We start from the raw sequence: 24,072 nt of genomic DNA, 5'->3' as shown, positions 1-24,072 counted from the left end.
ACCAAATCCTGACTGATAGCAGTCCGTTCTTGCACAATCAATGCTTGCAGTTTGTCAGAATTTGTAGGTTTTTGTTTGTCCACCCGTCTCTTGATGATTGACCACAAGTTCTCAATGGGATTAAGATCTGGGGAGTTTCCAGGCCATGGACCCAAAATCTCTATGTTTTGTTCCCTGAGCCATTTAGTAATCACCTTTGCTTTATGGCAAGGTGCTCCATCATGCTGGAAAAGGCATTGTTGATGGCCAAACTGCTCTTTGATGGTTGGGAGAAGTTGATCTTGGAGGACATTCTGGTACCATTCTTTATTCATGGCTGTGTTTTTAGGCAAGACTGTGAGAGAGCCAATTCCCTTGGCTGAGAAGCAACCCCACACATGAATGGTTTCAGGATGCTTTACAGTTGGCATGAGACAAGACTGGTGGTAGCGCTCACCTCGTCTTCTCCGAATAAGCTGTTTTCCAGATGTCCCAAACAATCGAAAAGAGGATTCAGCAGAGAAAATGACTTTACCCCAGTCCTCAGCTCCCTGTACCTTTTGCAGAATATCAGTCTGTCCCTGATGTTTTTTCTGGAGAGAAGTGGCTTCTTTGCTGCCCTCGAGACCAGGCCTTGCTCCAAGAGTCTCCGCCTCACAGTGCATGCAGATGCACTCACACCTGCCTGCTGCCATTCCTGAGCAAGCTCTGCACTGCTGGTAGCCTGATCCCGCAGCTGAAACACTTTTAAGAGACGGTCCTGGCGCTTGCTGGTCTTTCTTGGGCACCCTGGAGCCTTTTTGCCAACAATGGAACCTCTCTCCTTGAAGTTCTTGATGATGCGATAGATTGTTGACTGAGGTGCAATCTTTCTAGCTGTGATACTCTTCCCTGTTAGGCCATTTTTGTGCAGTGCAATGATGACGGCACGTGTTTCTTTAGAGATAACCATGGTTAACAGAAGAGAAACAACGATGCCAAGCACCAGTCTCCATTTAAAGTGTCCAGTGGTGTCATTCTTACTTAATCATGACAGATTAATCTCCAGCCCTGTCCTCATCAACACCCACACCTGTGTTAATGGAGCAATCACTGAAACGATGTTAGCTGGTCCTTTTAAGGCAGGGCTGCAATGATGTTGAAATGTGTTTTGGGGGATAAAGTTCTGTAAGGATTGGAGTCAGGGTCAGGCAGTGCAAAGTGACACAGCTGGGAAAGCAACACTGTGCAACTAATGACAAAAGGGGTCGTAGGCTCTGCGGCTATGACTATGCTGTAGTATCTGAGATGAGGCAGACCAATGCACTTCCTAATTGAAGTGCGCCTACCATGACTCCTTACGCTTCTATCCCGGCGGCTAGGATTAGGGAAGAGGAGGCCCTGAAAGTCCTAGGGACTGGAGTCACGGGGGTCACACCTAAACAGAAAGCACAGTGTAACTACAATGCAAAACAAAAGACTAAACAGCATGGAACCAGGGAGGACCACAAGTCCCAGCAAGACACAGAAGAGAAGGCGAGGTCAGACGAGCAAGAGGTCGAGCCAGGAGATATAATAAAGGTACCGAATCAAAAGACAAGGGAGAGTCAAAAATACAAGCCGGGTATATTACCAAGGAACAGACCGAATACAAACAGACAGGGAAACAGACTGAGCAGGGGGACCAGGAAACCCAAAGTGAATGGCTGGCAAGGATCCATGCCTGGGTGGGGTTTAAATAGCAGCAGAAAAACACACCTGATGGCTAATGACATGGAGACTGAAGGCAAGGAAAAGATTAACCCTTAATGACCTAAGCACACCCAATAGAACTCCTAACACGTCTCCCAGGGAGACGCCGCGCAGCAAGGAGACCGCGGCGACTCCGTATCCTGACAAGTTCATTTTCTAGGCAAATATTGACTTTGCAAGTAATTGCTGTTAAGCTGATCACTCTTTATAACATTCTGGAGTATATGCAAATTACCATTAGAAAAACTGAAGCAGTAGACTTTGTAAAAATTAATATTTGTATCATTCTCAAAACTTTTGGCCATGACTGTACAGGGGAGCAAATCCAAAATGGTCCAGGTTGGTTCTCCGATCCTTTCATTTCGCATAGGGAAGCAAAGAGTAGAACTTGACTATGATTTAGAAATATGGAATTGGCTAGTAACATCTACTAAAGTATGTGGACATCATATCGGGGTTGTAGGCTCCAAGATCAGCCTCTATGTGCGGGATCATAGGGCCACTACCATGATTTTGTAATATTTGATCTCTCCTGCAGAAGCCATTGCAGGGAAAATGCTTGCCCGTCCAGGGGTCTATGTCTAATAAAACCAAAAGCAGAAAGGTGATGTCTTTGGTGAGACAAAAGTGCAGTGACTCACAGCCTCCAATGGTGCATTGTATAGTAAGGGATAGATTAATGGTTGTTTTAGGTGTCTTCACACAGTCTCTAATGTACTTTGATACCTACAACATGTTTGGTGTTCCCATTTGTGTATCCGCACAGCCTCCAGCTACAAAATGCACAGTTAATGTTATTTTTGTAGAAGGTTATTGTGGTTAAAGTGGGCACCCTGGCACCTGGGTGTGTTGTTGTTTTGGAAGGGATTAGAGGATTTGAGATTGTAATTTGTTAATACCAGGGCTGCAGGTAAAGTCATCTGGTAATTAGATTTTTGATTTGCAAAGGCGTATATGATCTCCGCATGTGATGCTCGCGTCTGTCTCCAAGGGAAGCGGCACTTAACAGGATTAATTTGCAGATCATTTTACCGCTGTCAGTCACTGAGCTGCTAATTGTAACACGTTCAGTGTTCTCCTAATGATCCGCCAATGATTGTATTTCACAATCCAGTGTAGACATTGTAACACATCTTGTTCCTGCACGGCTTCCAAGACTGGAACTTTCCCACTATACTTAATAGTAGGGATTTCTTTGTTACTCCCATCTGATCCTTGTCTTTCAAGCCTACAAATTATAGGAAAGGGTGGAATAGAAGAACGCATGACTCCAGGACATGACTACACTCAAGTTTGTTGTAGTCAGTAATCATGGAGACACAGTGGAAGGAATGTATTAAGATTGGCATTTCCTTCAGCAGTTTTAATACATTCCCCCGCTGGCTGAAGATGCACCAGAATATTAGGAAGCTCTAGCCTCTTAAGAATTGCTGCATATCACTGGAGGAACTGTGTGAAAGTATGGAAAGCTTCCCCAGTCCCCCAGGGCTGGAGTAAATTTTAGGTATATAGTACATGGAAGTTTTCTGGTTTGAGTTATAGTAAATTTGATGGTCTCAGATATCAACCCCAATCTTGATCCCCACTTTGCCAACTTTTTTTAAGTAAGTAGGGTGTAGGAAGAGCAAAGTAGCACATCATTGGGGCAATACACCAAAATATATGTCACATCTATACCCATCTATGCCAGAAAACTTGCATAGATGGAACAATAAATTCTCCCATTGTGTGTACTGTAGCTGTATTTACAAAATAGTTGGAAATTTGGGATTATATTTTTGCTGATTTGGGGTAGTACAGTGATCTATTGATACCTCCTAGGTAGAAGGTTAATACAGTACGTGGTCTCAGATCCTGAATTATCACTGAGTGGCCCTTTGTTTTGTTTTCTGACATATCTTACATGTAGGTGTTGAAAGATTCCATTGTACGGCGGGCCATATACTATACGTCAGGGTTAGGCAACCTTCGGCACTCCAGCTGTTGTAAAACTACAACTCCCAGCATGCATACTTACTCTGCTGTTCTTGGAACTAAAGTTGCTGACCCCTGCTGCAGATAGTTATCAATAGCTAGGAGTCTGACACCCAGACCCTGCACTGATCAGTTGAACTGCCTGCCTTCGGGCACCAAAAGCTGCTGCTGAGGTCAATGACTGAAGCAGCTCTGCTCTTATTCGAGTAATAGGTGCAGAGCTGCAGCCCTGTCCACTCCATAGCGGTGATACTAGAGTACTGCAACTCTGTGCTTAAAGGGGTACTCCCACGTCGCATACTCACCCGTCTTCGTTCCTCTAAAATCTTCTGTCTTCCGGCTTTGTTGCGTCATTGGTTGGCAGGGTCACATATGCAAAGCCAAGCGGTGAGATGCCGCCGGCCCTGCATGCACGCTCATACACCAGTCTACCCTTCACAATGCAAATACAGACCCGACACCCTGCGGGTCTGTATTCGCATTGTGAAGGTTAGACTGGTGTATGAGCGTGCACGCAGGGCCGGCGGCATCTCACCGCTTGGCTTTGCATATGTGACCCCGGAGCGGAACAGCATCGCTTCTGCCGCTGCTGTCTTCATGCAGGGCAGAAGCATAGCGATGTGCCTGTGCCGGCGTCTAACAGTCCCCAGCATCTGCCTATTACAGCGGATGCCAGGGAGTTAGACGCCGGCACAGGTGAAGCCAGCAACATTGCTATGCTTCTGCCCTGCATGAAGCCAGCAGCGGCAGAAGCGATGCTGTTATTCCGCTCCTCCGCCGCCGCCCCCCCCCCCCCCCCCCGAATAGCAGCATCGCTTCTGCCGCTGCTTGCTTCATGCAGGGCAGAAGCATAGCAATGTTGCTGGCTTCACCTGTGCCGGCATCTAACCCTGTATTGGCGGCCCCTTCCCCCAAAGGGTAAACTACCCCCCCCCTCCAGGCTCGCTCCCGTGTACTTAGCCCCTCCCCCCTGAGAGCAGGCTGACACATCACTTGACTCAGGAGCAGCTAGGTCAGGGCTGTGGCCACAAAAAAATTAATAAAGTAAGATAGTGGCCAAACAAAGCAGTTTTGCTGAAGCAGTGTATTTAGGAAAAGTCTTACATTCACATTAATAAGCAGTATAGATAGGATCCTTGTGATGGGACAACCCCTTTAAGACTTTAATCGGAGTAGGACTGCTTCTCGATCTGTCTACAGCAGTAGCCAGTGATGTAACTAGGAATGGTGGGACCCCAAGGTGAACATTTGACAAGGCCCCCTCAACTGAGCCCCCTCCCTGAAGACCCCGACCAACGGACTAATAAAAAAAAAACAAAAAAAAAACAGGGACCTACCAGACTCCCTAATGTCTTGGGCCCTGTGGCAGCCACTACCGCGGTAGGTTCTGATCAGATACTGTTGGCCTATCCTGTGGTTGCTGTTGGAGCTGGATAACTTAACCCTTTAACAAAACAATGGACGTGTTGAAACCCAACATGTCCAGACCTTATTTCCCAGACATTTACCATTGGGACACCACCATGTACATTAGATTAAAAGTAAGGGTTGAGTTTAGACTTTATTTAGGGTTAGACTGACTAACTGGTCATCCCTGGGCAACAGCTATGTCACAGCCCCTTAGCCATGTACATACTTAATCCTAGCATGCAACTAATAGATGCTACTTTATGATCCAGTCCATATATATCATGACTCTAGTGATAGATCTGTAGCCCATTAACTTTAATACCCAATAGTTCAGTCTACCACTGGATTCATTATGTCTACAGCGCTCTATAGACCCTCCTGAGAGTTTTATTACCTCTCCTGTGACGTTTCATTTACTGGAAAGGATTAGACCCGTGCTTGCAATAGCTCAGGGTAATGCCAGGGTATAGGAACTCTATAGAGCTCATGGACCCCCTGCCCATACACTACTGAAAAACTGCTGTGCTGGTAGTTTTGGATACAATACATAGAATGACTTTTCTGATCCTTGACATGTCCAGAAAGAGATTGTGGCAGATTCTAAAGTCAAATGTAAATCCTATTATAGACTCGTAAGCTAGGAGTAGAAAAAGCGTAAACCACAAAGTGTTGTAAGAAGAATGTATAGAGGAGCCTGTAGTGTCTGACACCATCCCAAATACAGGAGCGTGTGCAGAATGTATGCCATTGAATACTTTCATCCTGTTGTTGCTGGTGATAGATCTTAGGATTGATTTTTGTTTTTTGATATTTTTTCTTTGATATTTTTTCTTTATACAGAAAAGACACAAGGCAGACAATACTGTTAATAAGAAGAAAACCATTGGTAAGTTTCTAATGATCCTCTCCATGGATGATATGTATTGAATTCAATGATATATACATTGACAAGTGGGCATAGCTTAATGTGAAAGGGGTATGGCTTCAAGGGGAAGGGGTTTGGTCTCAATGTGAAACAATGCCCCAAACTGCACAAAAAAAATTCAGATTCAAAATAAATTCAGATGCAAAATATGGCAGCGTATACGGCGCTTAAAATCTCACACGGCGTATATGTGCCAGGTCACACGGCACGTTACTCCGTGTGAATGCACCCTAATAGGAGTAATAAATAGAGATGAGTGAGTAGTATTCGATCCCATAGGAATGTGTGTAAGCGGCCGAATACGAAGGGGTTAAGCGCAGTGAAAATTCGATGCGCTTAACCTCTTGGTGTTCGGCCGCTTACACGCGTTCCTATGGGAGCGAGGTATTCAATCGCAAATTACTCGCTCATCTCTAGTAATAAACTTAGAGTAGATGCATTAGATTTATCATCCAGCATCAGCCACGTATTGACCACCGACACCTGCATTATTCTAGGCTGTGGCCTTCTTGCCATTGGGCCAGCCAAGTTTGAGTGTTGCTTGGATATTGGGAGAATATAAGGCCTGTTATACTATCACATGTCATTGGAAGTAACGTCAAAGCTCACAGCATATTAGACGGTCAGATCCCAGATAAATCTACACAAATCTAATATTTTTTTCTTGTTTACCTTGTTGTAGTCTAAAATAATTTCCATTCTCTTACACTAACATTTGTTTCTCTCCTACAGTTTTACGAGGTGGCACATGGCAGAATGTGATATGGAGAGAGGTATGTCCATTTATTCTGTCCTGCTCATGAGATGGAAGATAATTCCTTAGAGGTGCTGTCACATTTACAAAGGAGCGCCATTTGTTCAGTGTTTGTGTCGGGTGTATCTGGATACTTCAAGGATCAGGGGGAAGGGATTCAGACTTATCTCCTCTGTACAAGACAAGTCAATAATAAATCTAAGTGCAGCGCTTATAGAAAGACTGACACTTATATAGAAATAGGAGGTAAAGACGTTGCGGGAAATATACATTTATTGGTTACTAAAAATGTTCTCATTTTACTTTGGTCCCTGAGTTGTGAAACTTTATGTATGAGCCACAGAGAAGCAATGGGCATATAGAAAAATACATGTGGCCCATCCAGAGTTAGCTGTAAGGGTGAATACATGGAAGACAATCTAAGCACCAGCACCATACTGTAGTTCTTGGTCCAGAAGGAACTGGAATTGCAAACTTGTGTAAAGGGGATGTCTTACATAGGCATCCCTTGTCAAGCCAATGTCTTGACACCCCACTAATCCACAGTGGCCCTGTATAAAAGACTAATGCTCCGACAGACTCTGCAGATGTATTATATAGATGTCATATGGCATATTATAGGGACATCCTGGGTAGTTGCGGCTTCCATTATGGGATTGCCATTATTAATATGAATTAGCCATGAAGTCAGGAATATATTATGGAACTTAGATGCTATTTACTAACACAATAACAAGTTTATATAACACTATAGTAATACAAAGTACCCAAACGCATGGAGGAACCAAAGCCACTTATAGACAGCTGCTTTCTCGAACCAGTTGGCGTGCCGTCTTTCCAGAAATGATAAGGATTATGTTGTTTGCTATAAAAACATCTTTTATAGTATCATTGTGGAATGATCACCGCCTACCAAGGGTTAAAAGTGATACATATATACACAAATATAGAGCAGTTCTGATGTATGGGCAGTTTTAAAGTGAATCTCCATCTCTGAACATAAGTCCAAAATTCAGATCTTATTAATTTCCTAACATAGGTTTATAGGGATTGGCAATACATTTCTGATACAAAGCTCCAATGGGTATTCCCATCTCACAGATTTTTGGCATATCCATAAATGTTCACCCAATTGTTTGTGGACCTCCCATAGACATGTATGCCCATAAACATGTATGAAAAAAGCTACACACGTGTAGCTATCTCTCCATTATCTTTGAATGTAACAGAGGGGTCAGGGGTCCATGTTCTCAAGATGGATGTGGGTCCTAGAGTTGGACCCACATCCATCTTGCTCATTTATGGCGTTTACGGATATGCCATGAATATGTGAGATGAGAATACTCCTTCATTTCTGGTCAGAGAGTCAAGTCAGTAGTCATAGACTTTTCATTGAGCCCATACACTGCTTATTCTGTTCTCTAAGGAGATCTAAAGAAGCAGAACATTTAGCGTAACGCTTCTTTCCATTCCTTCTAGTGGTCGGTGGGGTCTCACAACGTCTGACCTATCACTTTGACATGTGATAGATTCTCTTAAGGATACATTGGGGAACTTCTTAGCACCGAATGTTGCACTATTGGTTGAATGTTATTGCTCTGTGTACATGTGCACCTATGCTAATAACTAGCCTGTGTTTTATTATACTTTGCTTTTGCTCCTTGGAAGGACTAATGGTGTGAGTGATGACTAAGGACACACAATGTGTACTTTCTTTCTCTCCTGTCTGCTGCTTGGCTGCCCCTGGACTGACAGGTGGCAGTGGGAGACATTGTGAAGGTGACCAATGGGCAGCATCTTCCAGCCGATATGATCATTTTATCTTCAAGGTCAGATGTTATATGGTTGGGTGTCTCTTTTCCCGTTTCCACTGAGCTGATGTCATATATACTTGCTTTTCCTCTGTGTATTTGCATTGCCATTTAAAGTCATTGCTATATTACTTTAAGGAAATTATATTACATTAAGGAATTGGGAAAATGAATGTGTACAGTTACTATTGGTACAGATATGACTATGAATAAGTGAAATTTGTGATCTTATGATATTCCGTAGAATGCAGACATTTGCACAAGGAATCATGACGCTTTAGGCAAGTGACTAAGTTGTCCTACTCCTTGTACCCTGCCATGCACCACCAGACTGACTGCACCACTGATACCCATCACCATGATCAGTCAGGGCTATTGATTCCAGATCTCTAATGGCCATGGTACAGAAACCTTTTCCCAGGACATGCAGTAGCCCCTCATATAGTTGTTTCGTTCGCCATGAGCTTGTGTATCCCTAATCTTACTAACCTTAGACGCAGATAGCCATTAGAGAGGAAGGATTTTTTTTTATCCATACATTATGATACACGCACAGTAATACATTACAGAGATGATGTGTCTAAATCCTGCGCTTGCAAAAATAAAAATAGCCAACAGTGATTGTTTTCCCATAATTATTATAATAGCCGGTCTGTATGGGTTAACCGTTAGTTCAACCACCAGGGTAGCAAGGACACCAAATAATACTACCCTGTGCATTACCCCTGTATAGTGACATCACTTTTTGTTTTATCTCTGGCCATATTGATATTGCTATAGATGTTATCTTTCAGCTGTGATATCACTGTGTGTATTATCTCTGTGCTGTGACATCACTGTGTGTGTTATATATGTTCTTTGCCATCACTATGTACTTTATTTCTGTGCTGTGACATCACGGTGCATGTTATCTTTGCGCTATGACATCACAACATGCACGGTGCTGTGACATCACTGTGTCTTACCTCTGTCTTGAGGCATCACTGTTTGTATTAGGCAATTACTAGGACATTATAGCCCATCATGCCTATACTGTGACATCATGGTGTGCATCACTGTATACGTTATCATTGTTCTGTGACATCACTGTGCACATTATATCTGTACTGTGACATTACCATATACATTATCCTTGCACTTCCTTCTACTGTGATAACACTATGTGTATTATCCCTATACTGTAATATCAAATAACATCAGTGGGCGCATTATCCCTATACTTTCATATCACTGTGTGCATTATCTCTGTACTGTAATGTCAGTGGGCGCATTATCTCTATACAGACATATCACGATGTGCGGTATCCTCATACTATAACGTCACTGTGTGCAGCACCCCTAAAAATTCATATGGCACAGGTTGGCCATCAAGACAATCATAAACTTGCCATGAAGGTGGTCACTGGGAAGTGGTATCTCATTCCAATTATTGCTATAGAGCCCCATATTACTATTTTGTTAGACATGGTAACTCTGATTCTTCCGTAGAAGTGTCAGGTCAGTGCCAAATAAATCGACTTTTCAGTGCAGGGACCCTACAAACAGTGACGTAGGTCATTGTGTAAGAATTAGGACAGGTATCATTTTCCCATCTTTGGTGTTTAATAGCAATGCAAATATGCTTAGTGCAAACCCATCTTCAGCTCGGTGGAGACATCCTGCATGTTTTGGAGTAATGTGGTGAATTCTCTATTGTATATACATTATTTTGTGTCTTATAAGAGGTGAAGTCACTTGTCATGTTTCTAATAAATTTCTCATTCTGTTACTGCTGTTGGATTATGCATCAGTGATGATTGTGGGGTTTTCTGCATGAGTAGCGATGACCCAGATAAATTAAAGGGATATTCCTACAGGTGATATATTTCTGATTGCTTAGGGCCCACTACTAGGGTCCCCATTGATTGATTGCTGAGGCCTTGTTCCTACAAGATGTAGAGATTAATACAGAGGGGGTCTAGCGGGCACTCCATTTTAAGTCTTAAGCGGCCATTCACCCAGAAGAATTTGAAGCAGTCTTCTTCTCCAAATTCCAACCATGTGGATCCCGCAGCAGAAAGCCGAAGCAGAGGTTTGCTCACTGACTGGCTTCAGACACCATGACGCTGATCAGCATTAGTCTTGCGTCGCGATTTCTCAGTTTGAATACGCACCGGAATCCACGGATAGGTCAAGAAGGACGCTTTTGGTCAAAATCTCAAAATCTGCTCCAAATTCCTCTGTGAACATAAAGGGAAAGAGACAGTCTTTCATCACTAGAGATAAGTGAGTACTGTTCGGATCAGCCGATCCGAACAGCACGCTCGCATAGAAATGAATGGACGTAGCTGGCACGCGGGGGGTTAAGCGGCCGGCCGCCGTCAAAGCGGAAGTACCAGGTGCATCCATTCATTCCTATGGAGCATGCTGTTCGGATCAGCTGATCCGAACAGTACTCGCTCATCTCTATCATCACCAGTTTCATAGGAGGAATTTATTGCCACTGGCGTTTGTTACACTGGTCTTAATCTATTTCCCAAGTCTTAATAATTTAAGAGTTATTTGTGCCAGTTTTCTGGAACAAATAGTGGTTAACTTATCACATTGGAAAACCTTGCCCCCGTCTCCACCCTTGCCATACACACTTATAAGGGTGCATTCACACGGAGTAAAGTGGCGCTGATTCTGCCAGAATAACTCGCGGCAGAATCAGCGCTGTTAAAGACTCCCATTGAGTTCAATAGGTTCCGTCTTCCAAGCGGAACACTTTGAAATCAATGTGTTATAAAGCCTCCCATTGATTTCAATGTGTTCCGCGCATTATCAGCACTGAATCTGCCGCGCATTATCATAGCAGAATCAGTGCCACTTTACTTTGTGTGAATGCACCCTAAAAGTGGCACGAGCAGTGGAAAACTGCAATTTTTAGGGCAAATGTGGCCATGCAACAAAAATTGTGACTTCTGTCATAGTGTTTTACATTACAAACCGGCATTAAATATATAATACATTAACCCTTATGACTTTGAATGGAGTGGCTGTGCTTATTCTTGACTGCTGACGCTTCCTCGGTAAGGCTCCCAATGTAGTGACTGATGGGGCAGAACCTACTAAATACAGAGAAAAATATATAAAATGGATATCTCAAAGCCATATATATATATAATTTATTTATTAATTTGGTAATTTATGCTAGAAGGAGAATAAGAGGTCGTACACCCAAAATATAGAAAAATCTAAAGTCTTTATTAGTTAATGTGAATGAATATCACATTGTAAGACATATCAAATAAAATGGAGAGAACAAAAGGTAGAATAGAAGATGGTTTAGGCCTAGTAATAGACTGTATAAACATGGATCACACCTCTGACAACCCTAATCGTGCATAGGGATATTCTCAACCAGTGTTTCGCACGCATTTTACTTCATTTGGTGCGTATTGCTTTGTGATATTTGGTCAGTACTATAGTGAAGACTTTATATTTTGTTATATATTTTGGGTATAAGACCACCGTTTCTCTTTTGGGTAATGTTAGTGGGTCCCAGCAATGTGGCCTCCATTGATCAGACATCTATTGAGAATGCAGATAAAGGATTGTAGCAATACCCCTTTAAGGGTCACAGTAAATCAAACAATTGTGTTGGGTTTTTTTTGTATTTTTTTTTAATTTAAAGGAAGAACAGGTAAACTAGTATGGAACAGTGTGAAATGATGACGGCGGCTCTAAAATATGGCGACCATATTATACTACCATAAAGTGCTCAATGCTCTAACATACACTCACCGGCCACTTTATTAGGTACACCTGTCCAACTGCTCGTTAACACTTAATTTCTAATCAGCCAATCACATGGCGGCAACTCAGTGCATTTAGGCATGTAGACATGGTCAAGACAATCTCCTGCAGTTCAAACCGAGCATCAGTATGGGGAAGAAAGGTGATTTGAGTGCCTTTGAACGTGGCATGGTTGTTGGTGCCAGAAGGACTGGTCTGAGTATTTCAGAAACTGCTGATCTACTGGGATTTTCACGCACAACCATCTCTAGGGTTTAAAGAGAATGGTCCGAAAAAGAAAAAACATCCAGTGAGCGGCAGTTCTGTGGGCGGAAATGCGTTGTTGATGCCAGAGGTCAGAGGAGAATGGCCAGACTGGTTCGAGCTGATAGAAAGGCAACAGTGACTCAAATAGCCACCCGTTACAACCAAGGTAGCCAGAAGAGCATCTCTGAACGCACACTACGTCGAACTTTGAGGCAGATGGGCTACAGCAGCAGAAGACCACACCGGGTGCCACTCCTTTCAGCTAAGAACAGGAAACTGAGGCTACAATTTGCACAAGCTCATCGAAATTGGACAATTGAAGATTGGAAAAACGTTGCCTGGTCTGATGAGTCTCGATTTCTGCTGTGACATTCGGATGGTAGGGTCAGAATTTGGCATCAACAACATGAAAGCATGGATCCATCCTGCCTTGTATCAACGGTTCAGGCTGGTGGTGGTGGTGTCATGGTGTGGGGAATATTTTCTTGGCACTCTTTGGGCCCCTTGGTACCAATTGAGCATCGTTGCAACGCCAAAGCCTACCTGAGTATTGTTGCTGACCATGTCCATCCCTTTATGACCACAATGTACCCAACATCTGATGGCTACTTTCAGCAGGATAATGCGCCATGTCATAAAGCTGGAATCATCTCAGACTGGTTTCTTGAACATGACAATGAGTTCACTGTACTCCAATGGCCTCCACAGTCACCAGATCTCAATCCAATAGAGCATCTTTGGGATGTGGTGGAACGGGAGATTCGCATCATGGATGTGCAGCCGACAAATCTGCGGCAACTGTGTGATGCCATCATGTCAATATGGACCAAAATCTCTGAGGAATGCTTCCAGCACCTTGTTGAATCTATGCCACGAAGAATTGAGGCAGTTCTGAAGGCAAAAGGGGGTCCAACCCGTTACTAGCATGGTGTACCTAATAAAGTGGCCAGTGAGTGTATACATCTATCAACACTGGGGCAAGTTTATTAAAGCTATCTGAAAGCAAGACTGTCTTAGTTGTGCTTAGTAGCAACCAATCACCAGGCAGCTTTCACTTTGTATTCTGCTACTGAAAATGAAAGTTGCTCCCGTGATTGGTTGGTATGGGCAACTAAGATCCTATTGCTTTTAGACCGTTTAATAAATCTGCCCCATTATGCTGAAGTGTGTTTAAAGGGGTTATTCAGGGACTTACGGTTACACTGGATGATGGCCCGGTCTGATTTCAATCCCTGGGCCATATGATCGGAAATAGCCCCCAACTCAAGGGCCGCTCCAACGCCCTTCCTCCTCCCCTGATTTGAAAGGTTGCCTGTGCTATGTATGAGGGTTGGCTGCCTATGGTAAAGCCAGATCCCAGAGATTAGGGGACGAGAGAGGGGGATCAGTGGGTGGTTCCGATCATGTGACCAGGCCGGAACCTCTGGGTCCATCAATCTGTCCGCCAATCCTAGACAACCCCTTTAACAGCACTTTCTAGTACACAATGAATCCCACATACTTTGCTCAACAAAAAGTTGCCAAATAACAGCTCTTTATCATAGATACATAATTCCATAATACCTGGAGGACCATACATAGCCTCAACACAACCTAAATATTACCATGATCTATAGATTAACAATCCCAAAGTGATACCACAATATGGTGACCAAATAATCCCATAATGGGGGGGATATATCAAAACTTCAATGGCAGAAATTGTCGTAGAAAAGTTGCCGTTTTTAGCACACCACCAATGCATGGGACTTTTCTGAAAAGTTGATGGGGCAGAGCTGTAATACTACACTCAGCCTGTGGTGGCACTGTTTTGGGGAAGAAAAGCAGACTTTTTTTTTTTTTTTCTAAATTTGTGCAGTCCCTTTAAAATTGCTATCTAATGACTCTAAAATATGTTCGTGAAGATTATTATTATTATTAGCTATGGCTGAAATTAGTTTTTTAGTGAGGAGATGCCATAGATTAATCCGACCGACCTGTCTGTGCCCCGTTCCAGTAGTCGTGTGTCATCACTGCAAAATTTACCTTATATATAACCCTCTTTCTTGCTTTCACAGTGAGCCGCAGGCCATGTGCTACATCGAAACATCCAATCTTGATGGCGAAACAAACTTAAAAATACGCCAGGTAGAACCTCATCATTGTTTATTCAGACCCAATGTTGGAGTTATATGGTGTGGTGTGTGTGTGTGTGTGGGGGGGGGTTGTCGTCGCCCCATATAGCTTTGTGATTTAGAGCTGCTCTTCCTATGGAATAGAACAGAGGCATAACTTGAAACTCATTTAAAATAGTGACATATTTTTACTGAATTTTCCCATAGTGGAACTATTAAAGGATTGTTAAAGGATATTTTATGTGGCAGAACGACCTTTGTGCCAACCTCAGGGTCCAGGGCCCAGTAGTGACTGCTACCGCTACACCCCCTATAGCTACGCTCTGGGAACAGAATATCGCAATACTATAGTCAGCCATGTTTAAGTTTTTCCTTTAGTCACTCTGTGGACTAAATAAATCAGAATGACGCTAGGTTCACCGTAGCGTTTGGGAACCCGAAAAATGGAAACCCTATCCATTAAAAAGCGGTTTTTCTGGACCCTATATACTATAACGGGGTCCACTGGGTTTCCGCCTGAAATTGGTTGAGAAGACTTTTCTCTCTGCACATTATAAGCAGAATGGGGGACGGAATCTCCGAACGGTCACAAACGCTAGAGTGATCGTAGCCCGAAATGAATTTTATTATATGATTGTTGGTATATCCGTATTATCATTCTGCTCTATATATGTATAATCAGGGATGTACAGTAGAAATAGGGGGTACTGTGCCCTGGACCTTCTTGGGGTCCAACAGTCTCTATAACACGTGTAATAAGCTACTGTTCTGAATGGGACAATGTACGTAGGGGGCCCAGGAGCTTTAAGTTACACCAGTGTGTATAATATAAACCATAATCTATAATGCTAAATACTGTATATTATCATAAGATTGAGCCATAATCAGAAAATCCTGAAAATATAAATTTTTTACCTTCATCTCAAGCTTCAGACGGCTTCAACTCGGCAATCAATAGAAAAAAAAATCCAGTTACATAAATTACCTGATGTTGTTTTTCTGGATTCTGCTAAACAATAAAGCAGGTATACATTTAATGTGTACCTTCTGGGAATATACAATTTCACAGGCGGCGAGGGAGCTTGTTTTTCTCTGTGATTCAGTGCAGAATGTGATTCTGTGCAATTTACAAGACCATTATAATAATATCGTCATATCTCCTGGTAATAACACGATAAATTATCTACCATTGGTCTGTCCCATTCTTCGACTTTGTTAATGTTGCAGGTAGGCGCTCTCTATAAATATGCTTTGTGCTTGAATAAACTGATGGGAGTCATAACTAATGCCCATAAGAATTGTTATTTACTATACACTGAAGATAACTGTGAGGGGAAAATTAACGTCAATTACTAGATATTTATTGCTGGGCCTCTCTGGGACTACAAGATGAATTGTGAGCCTCAAGTAAAATCATGGCGTATCACCAAAACCTAATTGACTAGATAAGAGCTCATTCTAGCACAACACGAGATGGGGAGAGGTTTTGCTTCTGAAAATTCAGAAAATTATTTAGACCCACAGATGATGGTCAGTAGTGATTTACAGCCAAGACCAAGAGTACATGTACAAAAAAGTTGGTCTATACAAGAGGGCCCCATTTCATGTTCCTGTCCCCATTTTAATGGGTGTTGCGTGTGCATATAGTGTCCACAGGGGCATCATGAAAATAGTATGTGGGCAACAAGTCCTTCTGGTTATATTTCTTGTAGTTTCTGAATCTGATAGGGACCTAATTTGTGTGTTGGCTCATAGCCCTCCCCATTGTCTAAGCAAGGATGTAGCTATGGTGGTACAAGGGACATATGTTATAGGTGCTGAATGCTGGATGTGGTACCTAGTGATATGTCATTCATGAAGGAGCTTGGCTTGAGACTTGGCTCCTGTCTACGATCTGAGATCCAATTAATTTTTCTGCATTTCCTGCTCTTTAGATGGCTAACCCCACTCCTAAATATTTAACCCCTAGCTGTCTGCCTGCATAGATAGGAATATCAAATAAGAGGACCATGTCAGAGCCAAAGGAGAAAATTATTCAGCTGAAGTTCCCATCACTTGCGCCATCCAACCACTTTGCCTAGATCAATGTACTTACAGAGGTTATCCAGGACTGTAAGCTTCACATGCACGTGCTGCAGCTCAAACCCATTCATTTGACGGATGTGACTTTCTGAGCAAAGGAAGTGGAGCTCATTATCAGAGTCCTGGATAACCCCTTTAAATTACAGGACTAAAGCAGCAAACTTAAAGGGAATCTGTCAGGGTGATATAAGACACTAAACCACCCATGGGTCCTTATGGATTGGAGGTTTAGTGTCCCACATTGCCCTCGTGCCCACAATAAAAATAAAAAAGCTTTATACTCATTATGCGCTTCATTTCTGCCGCCGGCACTTTCGCACTAAAGCCAGAATGTATACTCTAGGCTTCATTGAAGAACTGCGCAGGTATCAGGAGCACCAGAAATGAGTCTGATAAGACCCAATCTGGACCTTGTCCGCCACATTGTACAAATGTGGGAGGAGCAGGCTAGATGGACACAGGCCAAAGCATAACCCAAGGCAATTTTCTGGTGTGAATTAGAATGGATATCTATGCTGGTTCCTACCTGGCATAGATTTCTATTCCGGCACTGGGACAACCAACAGATTTATGAAGAAGCCACAACCTCTTCATAAATGTATCGGTCCCTGGGCCATTTATTAATACCATAGTATGATACACCAGTCAGATGAGTTCTAGTCACAATGCTCCTATGAACCCATAGCCATACAACCACAATGTTTCCTAAAAGATCCAGGCACAATGGATTTGGTCACGCATATCCATTTACATGTGACATACTTCTCTCTTTTCCCAAGCATTGGACCCAATGCTCAAAAGCAGAATTAGGGTAGATTGTAGGCTAGAGACTTCAGGGTGCCATTTTATTGACCAGTGGTATCCCTTAAATATAGTATGTGATTGAGCATTGCTGGTTGATGCCGCTTCTTCTTTTGTTCCATGCAGCGCTGAGCACCCTTTGCACTTTGCACAAATTCTAAAACTTCAGGTCCATAAACATAATTTTGTCCTCAATATATTTTGGAAAAAAAATATGGAAATCTTCATGAAGTATTTTGACTCTTGCCCTGGAAATTCATTTTGTCTGTATGTTTTGTCCCCATGAATGTATCATCTGTGTTTCTATTCTTTGGCTGCAGGGTTTACCAGCAACCTCAAATCTTCAGTCTATTGAAGATTTGGTTAAACTAACCGGAAGAATAGAGTGTGAAGGACCTAATCGGCATCTGTATGATTTTACTGGAAACCTACGTCTAGAAACGAACAGGTTTGTCATAGATATTGGTCATCAGTCAGATTTCTCTAAGAAAGATAATAATAGTATAAGAATGGCTAAAGGCAGCCAAATACCAAGTTACTCATGGGCCGTCAATATTAGATCTGCGAGGGTCCGACACTTGGGACCACCATAGATCACTAGTACCCAGGCATCGCGGCTCATGGTATTGTTTACATCTCTCGCTCCAACTGTAGCGGTGAGTGTAGGTATAAGGGCTTGTTCACACGGAGTAAACGCGGCACGCGTTAACGCGACCGCAAACATGCACCGTCAAAATCGCGGCACAAATGTCCCGTACACGCGGCACATTGCGTGCCGCGTTTACTCCGTGTGAACAAGCCCTTACAGTGCTGTCCCATTGAAATCTATGAAATCTTTTAAGTAGGCCTTGCTGTGGTCTAGGCCTGTGATGGCGAACCTATGGCACGGGTGCCAGAGGTGGCACTCAGAGCCCTCTGTTTGGGCACCCATCCATGGAACAGATTATACTGTTTGGGGAGGCCACCATGGAGCAGATTGTACTGTGTGGGGCAACTGTGGAGCAAATTGTACTGTGTGGGGGTCACTGTGCAGCAGATTGTACTGTGTAGGGGCCACTGTGGAGCAGATTGTACTGTGTGGGGGCCACTGTGCAGAAGATTGTACTGTGTGGGGGCCACTGTGGAGCAGATTGTACTATGTGGGGGTCACTATGAAGCAGATTGGAGTGTGTGGGTGTCACAGTGGAGCAGAAAGCCCTATAAAGCCCCATTCGTATGACCATATTTAGCAGGTCTATAATTGTGTGCAATTGTTGATCCGCACATTATTAAGGTTAAATTGCCGTGTTGGCACTTTGATAAATTAGTGGGTTTTGGGTTGCAGTTTGGGCACTCGGTCTCTAAAAGGTTCGCCATCACTGGTCTAGGCCAATATTTTCTCAGTGATACAAAGCCGAGTATTGAAATATATTCAGTCAAAACACCTCAAAGGTACGATCATACGCTGTGCAGCCATTTGCTCTATAGTTTGCAGCTAGTTGCGCCCCCTGTTGATCTGCTACTAAATTCAGATTAAGATCCTGTCATAGATCCTTTATTTCTACTCTCTGCACATTGAACTTGGCTTGAGTTTGGAAATGTTTGTTCTCTTTTGTTATATTGATCAGACAGAATACCCACACTACGTATATTCTTCTTTTTCTAGCCCGGTTGCTGTTGGACCTGATCAGATATTATTACGAGGTGCCCAGATCAGGAACACTCAATGGGTCGTGGGGATTGTTGTCTATACGGGACATGACACCAAACTTATGCAGGTAATTCAGTCTATAGAAGGCTTTCATGCGTTCTAGTTGTTGCTATGAAAATACATTATAGGTGGTAAGTAACATAGGAAATTATTTAAGGCCCCTTGTTGTACTGATCAGAAGGGGACCGAGAATTCAGATATCAAAGGGTGTGTTCACACTTGCAATGTTTTAATCCGCTTTTCTGTTTTGTCATAGTAAGGGTGAGTTCACACAGAGGAAAGTGCCACGTGATGCAAAATCACGGCCGCAAAATAGCGCCGCGTATACGATCCCTATAGATAAATGCTGCTGCACACCGTATGAAGGTGAAAAATTGAAAAATTTATTGGTACATATACGCCATGAATTGGTTTGTAAAGCATAAAGAAAGCACTAGATCATTGTAGTAAACATAACATTTCGGTCATTTTAGACCTTCCTCAGATAAGATCTAGAAGCAAGCAGAGTGCGCAGAGGAATCATGGCCATGATTCCTCTGCGCACTCTGCTTGCTTTACTTTGCTTGCTTTCTTGCTTGCTTGCTTTACTTTTTTTGTTTACTACAATGATCTAGTGCTTTCTTTATGCTTTACAAACCAATTCATGGCGTATATGTACCAATAAATTTTTCACTTTTTCACCTTCATACGGTGTGCAGCAGCATTTATCTATACAGTACGTGAGTCACAGGACTCTTTGTCTGCTAGCACCCATACCTCTTTGTTTTGAAGTGTGCGGTTCAATTGCTTTCTATATATGCGTATACGATCCCAGCTCCCATTGAAATCAATGGGAGCGTATACGGCCTGCAAAAGCTCACGCGGTGTCTACGTGACACATCACGCGGCACTTTCCTCCGTGTGAACTCACCCTAACGGAGCAAGGAACTAATGATGGACAATAACAGATCTCGAGGCACCCCATTGACTATAATGGGGCTTTTGACCTGTTGTTTTCTCCATCACATTGCTGGCCGAAAAAGTTTTGCTTGCACAACTTTTTCATCTACGGTTTGAGACATCGTCCGATGCAGATGTCAACATAACCAAGCATTGATCACACAGCTTATACTCTGTACAACCCCTATGTTCACATTAGAAAATCAACAGGAATTTGAGATGGGCTTCCACCTCAAATTCCTCTCCCCTTAGGCCGGGTTCACACAGAGACATGTAATTTGCGTCAAAAAAACGCCTCTTATTGAATTCAATGGGAGCCGGTCCTTTCCTTTTTCTGTGAGCAGTATCACTGCTCGTGGAAAAAAGAAGTGATCTACCCTATCATGAGGCAGATTCCACAGTGGAAACCGCGGCGGCGTCCGAGTCAAGACAATCCCTCCGGACTAGGCCCATTCATTAGGGCCTAATCCGGAGCGGAAAGCCATGACTGTCGGAAGCCGTGACACACGGATTTTGGTCCAGATTCTGACGCGGCTACCTGCATTAAAATCCAGACCAAAAAACTCAGTGTGAACCCGGCCTTATCTGCCCTTCTGGCTTTCCACTGCAGCCTTTAGTCACTGACTAACCTCATGTGAACAGGGCTAGTCAGTGGATTGTCTCTTTGGTAAGACAGAGCAGGGTACCTATTATTACAGCATCCTGCTTCCTGCGAGGCAGATTCAGGTCAGGATTTGGCACTGATGTTGAGGCAAAATCCGCCTCAAAGTCAGCACCAAATTACCCTAAATGTGTACTATTTTTCGGTATTGCTTTTTTAGGATTTTTATTATGCCCTGAACAACCAGGATACTAATAGGTGACTTTGTAATTTCCTCTGAAGTTTAGAGAATCCTTCACCTTTTTCCCTATGATATCAGTCTTGATCCTGATGACTTGTTTCTCCATTTATCAGATTTGTACAATGCAATATGATAACCTCAGAACTTTTGTGTCATGTGGCTAGACTGTCTGTCTGCCTCCGGAGAACCTTGGTGCCATACACTCCAATACTAGCTCATACCATGCTCATCCTAGTGCCATCTTCTCTGTACAGTCAATTTGATTAAATCAGCTTTTCTTACAGTTCCCCAGTAAATGCCCACAAAGCAATTTACATTAACTTTCTAAAAGCTTTATTGGATTAGTGTTTGTAGCAATCCGACCTTGTGTTCTTCAAGTATGCAAAAATTCCTCTGAAACATTGCAATAATCCGGATACCTTGATTTTTATTCCAGATTTATCCCTGGAAATTCCTCCGTAATTAAAGTGGTTGTTCAGGATTAGAAAACAGGTTTACAAGGGGCCGGGATAGAGTGTCAGTTATGCATCACTTCTGTGTTGCCTATGCAGGCATACGTGTCTAGTTCTCATCCCGTGGAAACCCAGATTACCTTTTGGAGTCCAACAAGGACTTCAAAAAAACCTTTGTAAACTGTAACTCCTATTTTATTTTATTTTTTTGCTGTTGTGTCAGGGGTGTTGAACATCTTTGTAATATACTTTATTAACCTAATCTAATCTAAATTCCTTTTAATAGAAAACAGGCTGTAAAGTTCCCATTAACAATGATCTAACTAAGCATTGCCAGGGAGACCCTGTCTGTACACCCGTACTCAAGGTATATAGAGTTGAAGCATTTAGCAAAGGGGGCATGCTAAGCTCAGTTAGAGGGTTGCTAAGGAGAATATTACAGCCTGTTTTATAATAAAAAGGAAGTTAGGATAATAAAGATAATTTTTAAATGGTCACAAAACACACCCCGATGCAAAAAAAAATTAAAAAATTGGAGTTACACTTTAAAGTGCCGGTGCACAATACACAGACTTATGACATTAGGATACCATGTATACCAGCTGTTTATTCATTTTCCTCACTTCTATGCAGAATTCTACTAAGGCACCACTGAAGAGGTCTAATGTGGAGAAAGTCACCAATGTACAGATCTTGGTCCTGTTCTGTATCCTCCTGGTCATGGCACTTGTCAGCTCTGTTGGAGCCTTATTGTGGAACAGAAAATATGAACAAAATAACTGGTATCTGGGTGCTAATGGTAAGTGCACAGTGTGCATACGCTTACGACAAATTGATTTGCCTCTTTGGCCTGTGTTTAAAGAGGACCTGTGACCAGGTCTATTGACCTACATCACCTGAGAGGCGCTGTCACCCTGAGCGTTTTCATGTTTTGTTTATCCAAATCTGTTCAGCTATTCCAAAGGTATAAGCCTTTGATACAAATTTGAGTTTACTGACAAAGAGAGTGGAAACACTGTGGTTTCTTTGGGGGCAGAGTCTCTGTGTGCCTTATGTAACGTAGTGTTACTGCCTACTTGGCTAGTATACCCTGATTTTTGTCTATGTTAAAAAGGTATCAAAAGGGCTTATATCTTTGGAATGGCTATTGGTGAAATCTGATTGCTGCAAAATCTGTAACAAGCCCCACACAAGAAATGTTTAGGAATGCCAACAAACTGGGTATGTCCTAGGGGAATTTACATTTTAGGGTCCATTTTATGGACTGTTGACCCATGGCACATCCCCTCATATAAACAGGAGATGTACTGGCAACAATAGTGCAAACCATGTGATGGCAAACAATCATATTAACATTTGTTCATCCAGTTTGCATACTGCCATGTAAAGGTCCTTGTACTTGTACGTTGAGCATGTTGAATGTACATTGGTCAGTGCTTGTATCATTGTCCTATTATTATCCTCTTAAAATGCTTAAACGTGCCCACTTTTCCACTCACTTGTGTAAGTGGTGTGTAAGCTGTATTTAAAAACTGACTTTTATTTTGTACAAATAAACCCAAAAAGTCGTACCACATTTTTCGACTTCTTGATGTTAGAATTCTAGTGTGCATGGCTTGAAAAATTTCCCCTGGTGGATCAAGTTTGGTATGGGGGAACTAAAGTGACTGCACAGATCCCTGACCTCACACCCTTAACCACTATTTGAGTGTAATGGAACACTTACTGGCAGATCTTCTCCCCCAGCATCAGTGCCTGCACACACAGATGTTAGTGGAAAATCTTCCTAGAAGAGTGGAGAAAAGTTGCAAAAAACCCCCCTAAACATGGCTTTGCAAGGGAATATCCAGCAAATTCCTACAGCTGTGATGGTCAGGTCGTTTGGCCATGTAGTGTAGGTAACCTAGGGTCTTGTGTATCCCACCCTGTGGCCTCCTCCATATTGTTTGATCACTCTTGCTTCTACTTTTGATGTTTATCTAGGAGTAATAAAATCTGTCTGACAGCGGTTAGGAGGCAACACAATGAATATAACAATGACTAGAAGAGACCACTATCATAGATTGTTACTTTATATTACTTGGACAAGACAAATCTCACTGGCTCCATGTTTCTCCACAGAGGCCATATCCAGTAATTTTGGGTACAATCTCCTCACGTTCATCATTTTGTACAACAATCTCATCCCCATCAGTCTCCTGGTGACCCTGGAAGTGGTGAAGTTCACTCAGGCTCTTTTCATCAATTGGGTGAGTGATGCTCAATAGAAGACTTGATGTGAAAAAAATGGTAGGATTAGAAAAGTAGAAAAGTCCTCCGTGCAAATTTACAATAATGGCAATAGAATATGTGCCTGCCTACAGGGCCCTGCTCACCGTGCCTAGGTTTGCATGAGTTTAGTACTTGGAGAAGAGAATGGCGTCTGCTCCATTAGTCAACTCTCCTGCAAGGGCATAGCTGTAAGGGGGTACAGAATTGGCATAGGCATATTTGGCCTGGTGCCTAGGAGGGCCCAAACACTCCTCTGCCATATAAGAAGAAATAT

General features: G+C 42.7%; 1 protein-coding gene across 2 annotated transcripts in view; it reads left to right on the top strand.

Moving 5' to 3' along the window:
• ATP8A2 (ATPase phospholipid transporting 8A2) overlaps positions 1-24,072 on the top strand; it is a 576,493-nt gene that overhangs the window by 124,773 nt on the left and 427,648 nt on the right. For both annotated transcript variants that reach the window (XM_075265950.1, XM_075265949.1), the window contains exons 5-12: positions 5,935-5,980; positions 6,752-6,792; positions 8,529-8,602; positions 14,665-14,734; positions 17,925-18,052; positions 19,250-19,361; positions 22,161-22,326; positions 23,649-23,776. In XM_075265950.1, coding sequence (XP_075122051.1) covers positions 5,935-5,980; positions 6,752-6,792; positions 8,529-8,602; positions 14,665-14,734; positions 17,925-18,052; positions 19,250-19,361; positions 22,161-22,326; positions 23,649-23,776 — 765 coding nt within the window. The remainder of the gene's footprint in view (positions 1-5,934; positions 5,981-6,751; positions 6,793-8,528; positions 8,603-14,664; positions 14,735-17,924; positions 18,053-19,249; positions 19,362-22,160; positions 22,327-23,648; positions 23,777-24,072) is intronic.

This window comes from Leptodactylus fuscus, chromosome 2 (genome assembly GCF_031893055.1).
Source record: "Leptodactylus fuscus isolate aLepFus1 chromosome 2, aLepFus1.hap2, whole genome shotgun sequence".
Taxonomy (NCBI): Eukaryota; Metazoa; Chordata; class Amphibia; order Anura; family Leptodactylidae; genus Leptodactylus; species Leptodactylus fuscus.
This window is presented reverse-complemented; position numbering and strand designations above follow the sequence as displayed.